This window comes from Passer domesticus, chromosome 3, assembly GCF_036417665.1.
Source record: "Passer domesticus isolate bPasDom1 chromosome 3, bPasDom1.hap1, whole genome shotgun sequence".
NCBI lineage: Eukaryota > Metazoa > Chordata > Aves > Passeriformes > Passeridae > Passer > Passer domesticus.
Genome location: NC_087476.1, coordinates 92,305,894 through 92,319,091, shown reverse-complemented (window position 1 = coordinate 92,319,091; position 13,198 = coordinate 92,305,894). Strand labels below are relative to the sequence as shown.

The 13,198-nt window shown below is 38.2% G+C and overlaps 1 protein-coding gene across 11 annotated transcripts in view; it reads right to left on the bottom strand.

Moving 5' to 3' along the window:
• MTA3 (metastasis associated 1 family member 3) overlaps positions 1-13,198 on the bottom strand; it is a 300,754-nt gene that overhangs the window by 197,724 nt on the left and 89,832 nt on the right. For all 11 annotated transcript variants that reach the window (XR_010359201.1, XM_064414387.1, XM_064414386.1 and 8 more), the window contains one exon: positions 5,040-5,166. Coding sequence is in view for 10 of the 11 variants with exons in the window: in XM_064414387.1 (XP_064270457.1) it covers positions 5,040-5,166 (127 nt within the window). In the remaining variant the exon portion in view is untranslated. The remainder of the gene's footprint in view (positions 1-5,039; positions 5,167-13,198) is intronic.

Sequence of the window (13,198 nt, the reverse complement as noted above, 5' to 3'; positions counted from 1 at the left end):
TTTAATAAAACTATCTTATGCAATCACAATTTTTAAAAGTTTCATGAAGACCTTTCTGTGCTGGGACAGAAGTAATAAACCAAGCCATGACCATCTTAAGGTAATTTTTTGGGGGGCTCTTTTCTTCGTTTTGCCTTTTGTCAGCTTTTAAAATAAAGAGTGTGTATAAGAATATTTCAGAATCAATGCTCAGAAATTTTTTCTTCCATAGGTGCATAGAAAACTTGAATTTGCTGTTTATGCCAAGCAACAAATAGAATTCTCTAAAACACATAAGAAACACTTAGTTTATCCAACTGCAGATTGAATAAACACTCCTCATTAAAGATTAAGGTGTAAATTTACTGTAGTTATTTGAACAGATCCCATCATGACAAACATCTACATAATGCACAGATATCCTACACATGTAAAATGAAATGCAAGAAAAAGAATATTATTTTCTTTTTTTCTCTGAAGGGGGTGGAGGTTTTTATTGCTGTATAAAGCAGGCCAAAAGATTCACACCTGCTTTCATTATGACATCTGAGAATGCCTGACTTATGTATACTTTTCAGACACTTAAAATATAATCATCATCATCAACTTACATAAAAACTCCCCAATCCCAAGAATGAAACACCAAATAAGCAAACAGGAAATAAGCAAAAATACTGAAATGGTAAGATGAACCCTGATGTATAAATAAATTCTTCTATAGAATTCATAAGAAATATTTGACTTTAGAGGAATTACAAATGAACTTAGACGCTAGTGCATCTTTTACAACAATCTAAACACGCTTAATACCTATTAACACTTGAGAGCTAAAGAATGAAAAATAAATTTAAAGCCCGAATCACAAGTCAGATAGCCCAATGCATCTCCAACAAGGTAATCATTTGCAGATTTTTATACAAGAACTCATTTTTACCACACGCTAAGTTTTATAGTGAATTTTGCAACACTGGCAGATAATTTAAACTTTCTGGCACCTTTCACCATTCTTCTCTCTGTAACTTTTCATGCCTTTCCCAAATGCTGTATTTGGTAATGCTCAAACCTCTAAGAGCCCAAGTACCCAGTACTGGCTCAGCTCAGCCCCTCTCTGGGATAGCACCACTCACAGGAGCCACCTGCACCGATCCTGGGAACACTCCCTGTGTGACATCAATGAAGGAGGGGGGCACAGGGAGTCCGGTGCGCAGGACAACTGTGACAAGGACACGTGGGATTACAGAGCCTGGCAAAGCTGCATCTGCATCATGCAGGGATTAGGAAGGAAAGAGACAATCCACTGTGTGCAGTCAGTGCATTACTGACTGCACACATTTGAGCAGACAGGGGAGGCAATAATTTCACCTGCAACTTGACAAGTAGGCAGGAAGGTAACAAGCCTTGTCTTTGATCCCCAGACCGACACATGAGCTTGTTCTGTGCCACACATCATGACTCCAGAACAAGCTAGGTAATTCCACCTTCTGAAACACATTCCACTGCAAGAACTCTGTCCACAATACACCATTGCCACATTTAACTACTACACTACCCACCTCTAATTATTTACTAAATGTTGTCATTTTATTGTAAAAGTTCTATACCTTCTTGGTGATTTCTTATAGGTAGCTCCTTGCAGTAGTGACTCCTTTCTTACAGCACGGCCAACAAACTCTAACTTACTCTTCGACTAGCTAACTTACTCTTTTACAGTACTTATTTTAATTGGACTTAGCTATAGCCTATTAAAAGTAAGCCTGTTTTAATTTTTAATAATTAGTGCAACTGTAACTCCTTAAGAGTAAAATTACTTTCATCACTATCTCTATCCTCTTACATTCCATCCATCCACAACTAAATCTGGCTCTGGGTTTTTTGAATGCCAAAACTTTTGCTGCTCCATAAAGCTACTGAAATGGCAGTGACATCTAATTTAAAGGGGAGACAAGATGAAGTCTAAAAAAATGCCAGCATTTCTAACAAAACAAATAACATATCAAGACAGTTACATATAATGTATATATAAAAAATAAAAATATCAGAATGAGGGATGAAACTGTATTTCACTAATACAAAAGCAAACAGATTACATCAGAATTATTCAAAACCCAGAGCTGCAGACCAAAAAGCTCCAGAACATGCATATTAAAGAAATCTAGCCCAATAAATTACAGTAAGGTAGTTACTCTGGAGCTTCAACTACAAAGTAACAGCAACAGGTCTATAAATGAGACATCACTGTATCTGGAATTGTGAACCAGAACAAAAGTAACCTTAGTGGTAGGGGTTTTTTGGAGGGAAAGAGGTGTCATTTCCTCTACCATTCAGTTTGAAAAATGCAAGAAGGGTAAAGTTAAGAAAAGAAGAAAGACAAAACAAAAGCAGTAAAACCTTATAAGTAAAAACTAAATAAAAACATACTAGGTAAAATTATTTTACTCCTTCAATTTCAACAAAAAAAGGCAGTTAAGTTTCAGATACTTTTCTTGGCTGAAGATGCTGGGAAAAGGTCAAGATCTGTAGCTGTCAAAAATCTCCTCCATTCTCTTAAAATCAGCTTGAACTTTCTCCTCTTCCTTTCAGAGGGGTGAGTTTTCATGTTTTTAATCTGGAGAGAACTGATTCCAACCTCTAATCTCCACTTTAAACCACTGTACCATTTACTCCTGTAAATCCAGTTTTTCCTAAGGGCTAAAACTGCAGATGCTTAGATCAAAGGCCCATGTCATGGAGCTACCCTGGCTTTGTTTGCACAAATATCCCCTAGCTTTCTATATGGAGGCAACTGACTTGGTAGACCAGTGACAGCAGAGAATGCCATTGAACCTGACTTCAGCAAGGCCTGCAGTGTTCCAGTGTCCTTCAAGCAGATTAGAAACATATGGACTAGACAAGTAGACAATAAGCTTGGAAAAAACCTCCAGACTGGAAAGGCTGTGGTGAGTGATACAAAATCCAGTGGGCAGCTGTTACTGGGGGTATTCCCCAGCTGCTGACTCTGAGAAAAAATACATTTTCAACATGTCTGCAGATTATATTAAACTGGATTTGTTCACTCTTAAGGTATGACAACTAAAGGGAGAAATTCTACTGCTTTGTTCAATTAGCTGATGAAAAGATAGATAACTAAGATGGCACCAGGCTCCTTTCAGAGAAGCAGTGATAGGACACAAAGTAGTAGACAAAGAAAGTAAAATCCCAAATAGATGACAGGGGAGAAAAAAATCACCATAACAGACATCAAAAATCAAAACAGACTCCCAGCAAAGCTGTGATCTCTGCATCCTTGAGTATTCTGGAGTACTGATGGAAGAAAGCTAGAGGAGTGTCACCTTCTCAATATTTCTATCCTCTTTAGAGGACAAGCTACTTAATAAAAGTTAAGAAAACTACTGAAAAATCACAGAATGTGAACATTAGTAAGCTGAAGATCTAAGTAAGGAATACCTTATAGTGTATTTGCCTTCTTGTTTCTTTTTAAAACAGAGTTTCAAAACATTGAAACATCAAGCTTGTTCCAGAATTTGTCTGCTAAAGGTCTTAGTAAAACGTGACAGCACAGTCCTACAACATTCATCTGTTCTGAAAAGTAGATGCAAGTCATCACTCTGCTTTTGCCTGCTGTGCTGCGTGGCATGTACTATGAATTCACGTGTTTTTCTACCTTCTTTGTGAACTATGTACTGGAGAACCTCTATTGTATTTGCTCCCTGAATTGTGAGGTGAGAAGACATTTACAGTACTTCTTCTATGTAATCTTCCCTCTGCAAGGAGAATACCTTATTTCAATATCTAAATGTCAAATAAGTAAAAGAAACTGCACAGGATTATTATCTCCATGCTATAGTTGGAGCAGCAGAAAATTGACAGTTAAATGACTTTCTCAAAGTCAGAACAAGTAGCTGAATAAAGCACAAGAAATTAATACAAAAATTTCTAGTGTCAAGGGAGATTTAGGTTGGATATTAGAAAAAAGGTTTTTTACCCAAAGTGTGTTTGGGCACTGGAGCAGGCTCCCCAGGGCAGTGCTCAGAGCACCAAGCCTGACACAGTTCAAGAAGTGTTTGAACAATACTCTCAGGCACATGGTGTGATTCTTGGAGATGGTGCTGTGCAGGACCAGGAGCTGGACTCAGTGATGTTTGTCAGGCCATTCCAACAAAGAATATTCCATGATTTTGTGATTTGCCAATAAGAGAGAAAATAAATATACACATACAATGTGCTTCTCCTGTTGGACAATATGTACCTTTTTTTGGCAACTTCTAGACACTTATGGTCTGAAATAGCTGGGGGCAGCTAGATGTAATAAGAAAATAAAAACTCCTTAAGAATGCAGTGTAAGAATGTATTGTTTCACACTAAGTTAGCTCCCCCCGTCACTGTGCTATTTCTTTTCCATTTCTAGATTCATCACCCCTCATTCCAACACAAAATAAAAGTTTTTCTGACTTCTAAATAGAAGATGACATGAGCACCTACGTCACTTACAGAAAGAAGTTGACAAACACTTTTTGAGCTTTAGCAAGCCTCTTCCTACATGAGCATTAAAGGTGATTTAAAACAATATTTGAAATGCTTCCACAACATTTAGCCAAACTCAGTCATGACTTCTTCACATTTAGTGAAGTTAGAGTAATTTTAATTTTACATGCATGCAGCCCTAAATTGCAGATCTGACCAATGAGTCACTGCCTCCTTTCCAAACCCATCTGCTGTTTTCCAGGCCAGACAAAACGGTCAAGCTTCCTTTGGCCAGCAGAATAACTAAAAAAAATTAGCTCTTCCAAAGCAGTGAGAGACTGACTTCCCACCAAATTATCAACTGATGCTATCAATTGGCAAGCTAGAGCTCTGGGACTCTTGTCCCTTCTAAGGCTCAAACATCAAGTAACAGAAGGAAAAACAAAGGTGCTTCCAAAGCAGTTCGTGGGACAACCTAGCCCAACTCAGCTAAGATCAGTGACACCCTTTTGCAAGGCTGAAGCAGTGCAGCAGATGGGCAATGGGCAGGCAATCCACCCAGCTGAACACACAGATAAATTGTATTTACTACTTCTTACCTGATGTGCGTTGCTGGTAGGGACTCATACTGGCGAGAAAGGAAAAGCTCTCTGTGCTTCAACTGATGTTTCTGTTTATCAGTCAAATCAACCTCAATTGTAGTTTCAGACTCTTCTTCAACTTCTTCTGCAGAGAAGCAGAGCGTAGGTCGAAATTAACTGTGTTGCATAACATCATCGCAGCCATTTCATTTGACATCCCCCCCACCCCTTAGCAACCTCCTTTAGTATTTCAAAGAAAAGAGGAGTTTAACAAGACTACAGTTTATGTAACTTGACAGAATGTTAAGTATTTTGAATTATACACTTCTAAAACCCTTTAAAAAATTATGCTCCTCTCCTCTGTACTACGCATTGATGTCTTTCACACAGTTTAAGAACAATCCTGTCAACATTACTCATTCTTTTTTCATCTTGTTTCCTCTGTTTTTTTCTCTTGCTTGCTGACCAGTTTTGGATTTGACTTTCTCTTGCCAATATTACTACTCCTAAAACTTTTACAGAAGTACTGGAGAAAAGCACACTTTCTATGAACTGAAATTTACTGAAGATAATTAAAGTCCAAGACTGCAAAATCAGTCTAAGAAAAGTAAAGAAGTCTAATGTCTTCCACTATGTTAACCTTCTTCCATACTGAAAACAAATGCAGTGAATTTGCATATTCTAATGAGATTTAAAGTTGTTTCTATTTTAAGCAAGACAGGAAGAAATAAAAGCAAACACTAGGAAGAGTCACACATAGAATTGAAGGGCAATGTTCCCAGTGCTTGCTAACATGTCACACAATGGCAGGCTCTCCAAAAGAGCTACCCTGGGATCTTGAGGGCTGAACTTCCAGTGGATTTTTGGGACATGTAGAGCTTGAATCTGTACTTCCTCCAGCTTCCCAAAAAGGGCAAAAAGTCTCTCTGGATAATGGATGCAAAAATACAGACCCTTTAAAAACTTTTTTAAGATTTGGCAACTTTCTACCTGTAAATCATTCATCATCTGCAAAACCAAGTTTAGCTTCCAAAATGTTTCTCAGAAACTCAACAACAGAACCTCAGCATGAGATAGTATTTCATGTAACTACCTACAACAGAGGACCTCACCCGCTCTACTAATAATAACCGTTTTTACAACCAACCTACAAAGACTATTTCAAATTGAAGCCTGCCTGCATCCTCATAGCAACCACAGTTCTCTCCAAATGCAACACTACTACTTTTTTTAATCATGCCCGTGTGTAGTTCATTCCACCTCTAATAGTTCTTTTCACAAAAGTGATATAACAACATACCCTGATATAACCAACTTCTTCAAACCCAATTCCACTTTAAATCTATCTTGCTGTAGACACCCCCATCCCCTTCCCTGTGTTGGCATGTTTTGTGGAGAAAGAGAGCAAGAAAACAAAAATGAAAACAAGAATTTCGCCCATCTCACCTGACAACCCACAGCCTCACAGGGCATGTGTACAGGTTCAAGTCACATTATAATTCAATTCAGAATTATTTTGGAATCTATAACACTGATAATAAATAAATCTTAAAATAAAACTATGCCAAGGTGAAGCATTTTTAATTAGGCAAATAATTAATTAAAAAACAGAAATTCATGTTAAATGGTTTATGTTTTTGCTGGTTTTGGCTGGGATAGGGTAATTTTCCTCACAGCAGCTAGTATAGGGCTGTGTTTTGGATTTGTTGATAACACAGGCATGTTTTTGTTATTGCTGAGCAGAGTTTACCCAGAGCCAAGGCCATTTCTGCTCCTCACCCCATCAAGGAGCAGGCCAGAGAGTCCCAAGGAGCTGGGAGGGGACACAGCCAGGACAGCTGACCCCAACTAACCCAAGGGATACCACACGGCATCATGATCAGCACATAAAGCTGGGGGACAGAAAAGGGAAGTGGGGACGTTTGGAGTGATGATGTTTTGTCTTCCCAAGTCACTGTTGTGCGTAACAGACCCTGGCTGTCCTAGGCATGGATGAACACCTGCCTTCCCATGGGAAGCAGTGAATTAATTCCTTGGTTTGCTTTGTTTGTTAATTCCAATTCTCTCCCCTATCCCACATGGGGTAGTGAGCCAATAGCTGTGCGGTGTTTTGTTGCTAGTTGGGGTTATACCACACCATTGTTTCCAGCAATTAATTTCTACAACTGTTTATTGCAGTAAGTGACCATTACAAGCTACATTTTGATTGTCAGGTCCGAGCATTAATATTTCTTCTAGTTACCTTGGGTTTGGGGCTTTTTTCCTAAGTAATGTGGCATCCAAACACAAGTTTGGTCAACATACCAAAAACATCTGACTGCAGATAAAGCACAAAACACAGGACAATATGGGCCATTTTAAAGTTGTTGCAGAAAGCCAGAGATGATATTCCAGAGTTTAAAAATAGCTTTAGACAATTATTCTCATCTCAATATCTTCCTCAAGTAAGAACTTGAATTTAAAAAATTAAGAAGAAAACCCAACACCTTTAAAAAAATTTATTTCACTCATCTAACATAAGACATGAAAACATTGATCCAAGAGCCTGAAGCTGAAACCAAATGTCTCTTAGACCCATCTCTTAAAACACTCTGAACCCAAACATGAAACAATGTAAATTTTTCTGTTGTATTTTTTAGAAATAAAACAGATGTTTTACACAGGATGGTCTGACAAGCTGGGTAATAAGCAGAACAAACCATGGCCAGACACAGAACAGTTCCATCCAGTCAACACAATTTACCATTGGGAAAATGTTACCATTTCCTGCTTTAGCACTAAAATATAAAACCATTGTTAACAGTAGGATTTAGTAAAACAAGTAATAATTTGTCCCAGCATCATACAAACCTGTAGCGGGAAAGGAAACTGGATAGCATAAAAAAGGGAGGACTCTAAGCTTGCTCACTGGCAACACAAAGAATTCTGCATCTGAAGAAACCTCCAGAGAGCTGCTTTTGAAGCAGGTTTTTGCAATTATCAAGCCTTAATACCCATTAGACGGAAAGTGGTAACAACCTTGCAGAACTTTTAGAGATCTCTTCACTTGATCTTTGACTTGATTTACAGTACATGTGAATTTCATTTGCCATCCTAGGAGATATTATTTCTACCAAAAGGAGTGAAACAGAAGGTACCTACAGGAAATTATAAAGTAGCACCAAGCTAAGCACATTTCAGCACTCAGGAAGGGAAGAAAAGCAATGGCTCAGAGTGAGCAAATATTTTTATGCAGCAATATGGTGATGGCATACACAGACCTCATTGTTCCATAATTAGAGGGACAGAAAAAAAAATCAATTTAAAATTGCTCAGTTAAATATAATTTAAACTCTTAGGTATGACTCCAAAGATAAATTCTTCACACCTACATACAATCACGTTTTGAAAATTACACATTTCCCTTTAGGCCTTGGGCCAAATTTAAGATAATGTTGTTTTGTGGCCCTTCTTCCGGTTTACAAGAAGTATTTCATTATTTAAAGGAAAAATCCTTGTGAGCAAAAGCAGGCATCTCCAGTGAGCTTTTAAAATTTGTGGTCTATTTATCATATGTGGGCTTTCTAATCATCAGTGGTAAATAATTACTGTAATCCTTAAAATCAGAATGATCTGGTGATGATCTTTCAGTGACAGCAGTGCAACTTTCCCACCTCATATAAATGAGACTCAACGGACTCAGTTAAGAAATGGATACCAGAAAGAAACTGTAACCCTCACTCATTTTACACATGCATTACCACTTTTAAACAGGATGAACACCCTTTTTTTCCTTTTCCATTTAATTTGTGGGATTTTCTGTTAGAAAATGGTGGTGTTAGAGAGCCTGCAAAGAAGAGAAAAGCGTTCATGCCACCTAAACTTTGTATACAGTATCTCTGTTTATAGTTATGTGATGAGTCAACTTGCAATGAGGAAAAATTGCTTGTTTCTGCAACTAAAATGAAAATAAACTGAGGGCAAGTCTCTAGAAACACACTACTCCTCTTTAATACAAAATTCCTCTAAAATAACTTTCTTAAAGTCCTGAGAGACATTTAAAGGTTTAAATGCAGCTCCAACAACTGTATAGCTAACCATCAGCTAGCAAAATGAGGTCAGTTACTTGGACATACAACTCTCCCTTAACTAAATCAAAATAACCCCCCATGTGCTCCCCTTGTGTACTGCAAAGAGTAAGAGAGATTAGTTTAAACACTGAAGACTATCTTCAGGGAGGAGAAGTAAATCTTCAGTATTAAAAGAAAGGAGAAAGTTCTCCCTCTATTGCCACCAAAATGCTGACAGCATTCTTTCCAGATAGAGTTGGAATCAGGAAATTCAACCAAAAATCATGGAAACAGAGTAATTCAGCCTGGAAGAGGTCTCAGGAGATCCCTTGCAAAAACTATACTTCAAAATAGGCTCAGCTGTAAGATCAGTCCCTGGTACTCAGTAACTGAAAATCTCTGAAAACAAAAGAATACATAAGCTCTCCATTCCCCAGTAATGGAGAAAAGCTTCTACATGTATTTAATCTGAATCACTCCCATTTCCATTTAGTCACTGCTGAGAGTTCATCTTCTGGTCTATCACCCCCATAGGCACTGGGAGTCCACCTCTTCTCCAAACTGACAAAGGCCAATTCCAGATGACTCTCCTAGAAGGACAAGATGGGTTTTTGCTGAATGCATTCCAATTTATCAGCAACTTCCCTTTTATCAGGCACCTAAAACTGGATGCAATATAATTCGATGTAACGCAATGGGTGTTGAATAATCAGGGAGGATAATCTCCTGCCTTGATCTACTGGCTGTGTGCCTGGTGATACAGCCCAGGATGCTCTTGACCAATTCCTTTCCTTGTCAGGGAGTTGTCTGCAGGCAGCCTCAGGTCCTTTCTTGCAGAGCTGCTCCCCCAAGCCCCCCTGTTCTCAGCTTATGCTCCTGCCAGGAGCTCTTCCTTACTAGATGCATTTGTCCCTACTGAACATCTTCATATTCTTGACATAGCACTCCTCCTGCTTTCTAGGAATTCCTGCATACCAGCTCTTCCCTCAAGCCCTCACCTGGTCACCCCCTTCATTCTTGTGTCACCTACAAACATGATGAGTGCAGCACATTGCCTGCTCCAGTCACTGCTAAAGACTGGTTGGTCCCCATGGAGATTCCCATGAGACTCCACACACAGTGTGGACACTTAACCACCCTCTGACTCAAACCATGCAGTAAGTTTTTTATTTACCTCAGGTCAACTCCAGTTGCTTGGCCTACTACAAAGAAAAAAAAAAGAAAAAAGAGAAAGAGAAAAAAGCAGAACTAGGGGGCTGGGAAGACACAATGGGAAAACACAAGACTCCTTTCAACAGTGGCACAGACCAATGCTAGATGAAAACAGCAGAGTACCCAAGGCTAGAGTGCATTAACTTCCTACTACCTTAATTGCTTCAAACCATACCTCAGCTTAGCTGCATCCAGCTCATGCAAGCATTCAAATCACCAACAACTTTTGTGGAGTTACAGCCATTTCACTGTTTATTAAAATACTTTTAAAGTTGCATTAGATCAGTATGAGATCAGAATTTCATATTCAAAGAAAGTCTCACTTTTAGAAAACTTTACAAACTTTCTTCCTTTCCTGTATACGTTTTTCTTCGACACTCAGCCAAAAAAATATGTACATTTCAGGTATCAACAACATATTTTCAAACCTACAGATAAAAAGCTGGGAATGCTGAAGAGCAGCAAGTTTACCACACATCAAAGGAAAGGTGGCTCTGCATAAGTCTCTTTAAGCTTAGATGGTTGTAGCAGAAACTTCAAATGCACATTTGGTAGTTAGATGCTACAGCAGTAACAATTATAAATATAGATTTTGGGGGAGAGAGAGTAAATCTAATTACTGCCAAAATTCAAAAGAAAAACAGTAAGTCTAACCATCTGAACAGCTTTATTCAGACTGTGAATGAAGAGCTCTCTTAGGTTAGCAGTTGGCCAATTTGCTCATCTGCATGAAGCTTCTTGCCACGTTTCATTGTACTAACTTAGTTGTGATATTTAATCCCCTAAAGCTATAGTAAGGCCATTTAATCAACTTTGTGAGCTAGACTATGCATGGTTACACTTTCAATTTGATTGAGGAAGCGTTTCCCAAAGCTGAATTAATTAGCTTTAGTTATACCATGTCTGCTGCAATGTTCAGATGACTTAGAATGTCTAACATCAATTTGATATTTGCTGTTACTTTCAGATAGGATAAGAAATCCAAAGAACAGTTTGTATGTATTATAAGTCATGTAAATAGCATATTGCTATCTAAAGCATGAATCTGAACAATTTTGCAGGTAGGAAAAAAAGAAGTGATCACTTGTGTTTACAGGGAACAGGTCTACTTTTAATTCCTGCTGGATAGCATGGATATACATGTGGCCTCTAAGGGATTATGCAGTTTTCCTACACAATTATCCAGGTGATCCTCCCACACTACCTCATCATTATTTTTCCTAAAGAAGGTCACAAAACAAAGAAATAACTACTGTGTAGCCATTAAGAGTTAATATACCACATCCACTGCCCAATAATAAAAATTATTTCCAAAAGAATGCAAAATGGTTTTTTGGGTACTTCCAAGTAGCATGTTACAATAATTTCCAGGACAATAGTCAGTCATAAGCAAGTAAGTAATATCACATTTATCAGGGGCCTGCCAAGAAAATATTTTATGGAAACCATCACACCTTTCATTAGCAGAAAAGTTCACCTTCCCAAACTTGATGGGTGGGGGTTACTTGATAGCTGGTTCTGGAGATTTTTGAGAGCTAGGAGCTTGTGGGTGGAAAGCAAGGAAGGATTACCTCCCAAAGTACTATGAATCATGATGTGCTACATTAATAAATAGATCCTAATAAATTAAATATAACATGAATAAATGCAAAAGCAAGCACAATAGTTCTTTAACCATTTTTCAGCACTGCAAGCTAGTTTGTAACAACACTACAGAACAGAAGGGTCCCACAGAAGCATGAGAACAGTAACATGCAGGCAATGGTGAAAAATCTGGTTTATATATCATAAACCTCAACTAGATGTTTCCCCTTTTACCTGATTTCTGTATCACCTATTCAAATGCAAATTCTTCCAAATGAGAAAAATATCCTGTTACAGGGCTCAGGTTGTGTTTGGTCATGTGTACACCTGCATCAACTGCAGCAAGCTGCTGTAGGATGTGAGAAGCATCAGTCCTGGGAGGTGTTTCTTTGAGCAGCTCATTAGGAGCAGCAAGGAGCAGAGTCAAAACTGTGCCATGGACACTGCTATTTGCAACATGATGAACATCCAATTACTGGTTACATCCAGCTCATCAGCTGAATCAGAAGTCAATTAGTGGTTTTTCCAAAGTGTACATTTGTTTAGAGCTATGTGGAAAAGAAAGGAAATTTTAGTTCTACCCTCAAACCCAGGTTGGCAGACCACCATGAGCAAAAGTGCACACGGTTAATCTGACAGCACCCAAGAAATAATTTTGAAATCCATCATCTGGCTCAGAAATACAAAGGCTACCTGCAACACTGCCATGTAATCTGCATGAAAAATTATTACACCTGATTTTAAGAAAAGGGAGATTTGTAAACTCAACTTTCCTGACACAGAGGCTATTAATAATTTTTCCCTTCACTAAGATCTTCACCATTTTTCTGTGAAGCTCCTGCTCATATCTTCTTTTAAACAAGATTGTCTTTCCTTTAGCATAGGCAACAGGTCTGTTTGATCTAGTTGGTTAACAAGCTGCATGGTTGGTTGTCTCTCCTTAAGAAAATGCATCATGAGAAGAACTAAGCACACAAAAAATGTGCTCTTATGTTTTCTGTAAGAATTCAAAGTCCATGTTTAAGATATACACTGACATTTTCATGCACTCTGTGACAATAACCACAGAGTTTCAGAGACCTAAACTGCTTTTCTAACATTCAGTTCACATCCTCAAAAGCTGATAAACAACTTTTCAAAATTTGTTGGCAGAGATGAAAAGGCACAGATTGTACAAGCACTCTCCTACCCCTACTCAGAATGGCATATGATTCTGCTTATAAAACACAAATTATTTATCTTCTACAGCATTTCCTTACAGAAGGGCTGAATTTTGTTGGATTTTTTTTTTTTTTTGCAGGAAAGAAAGAAGAAGTAGGGAGAAAATAACAA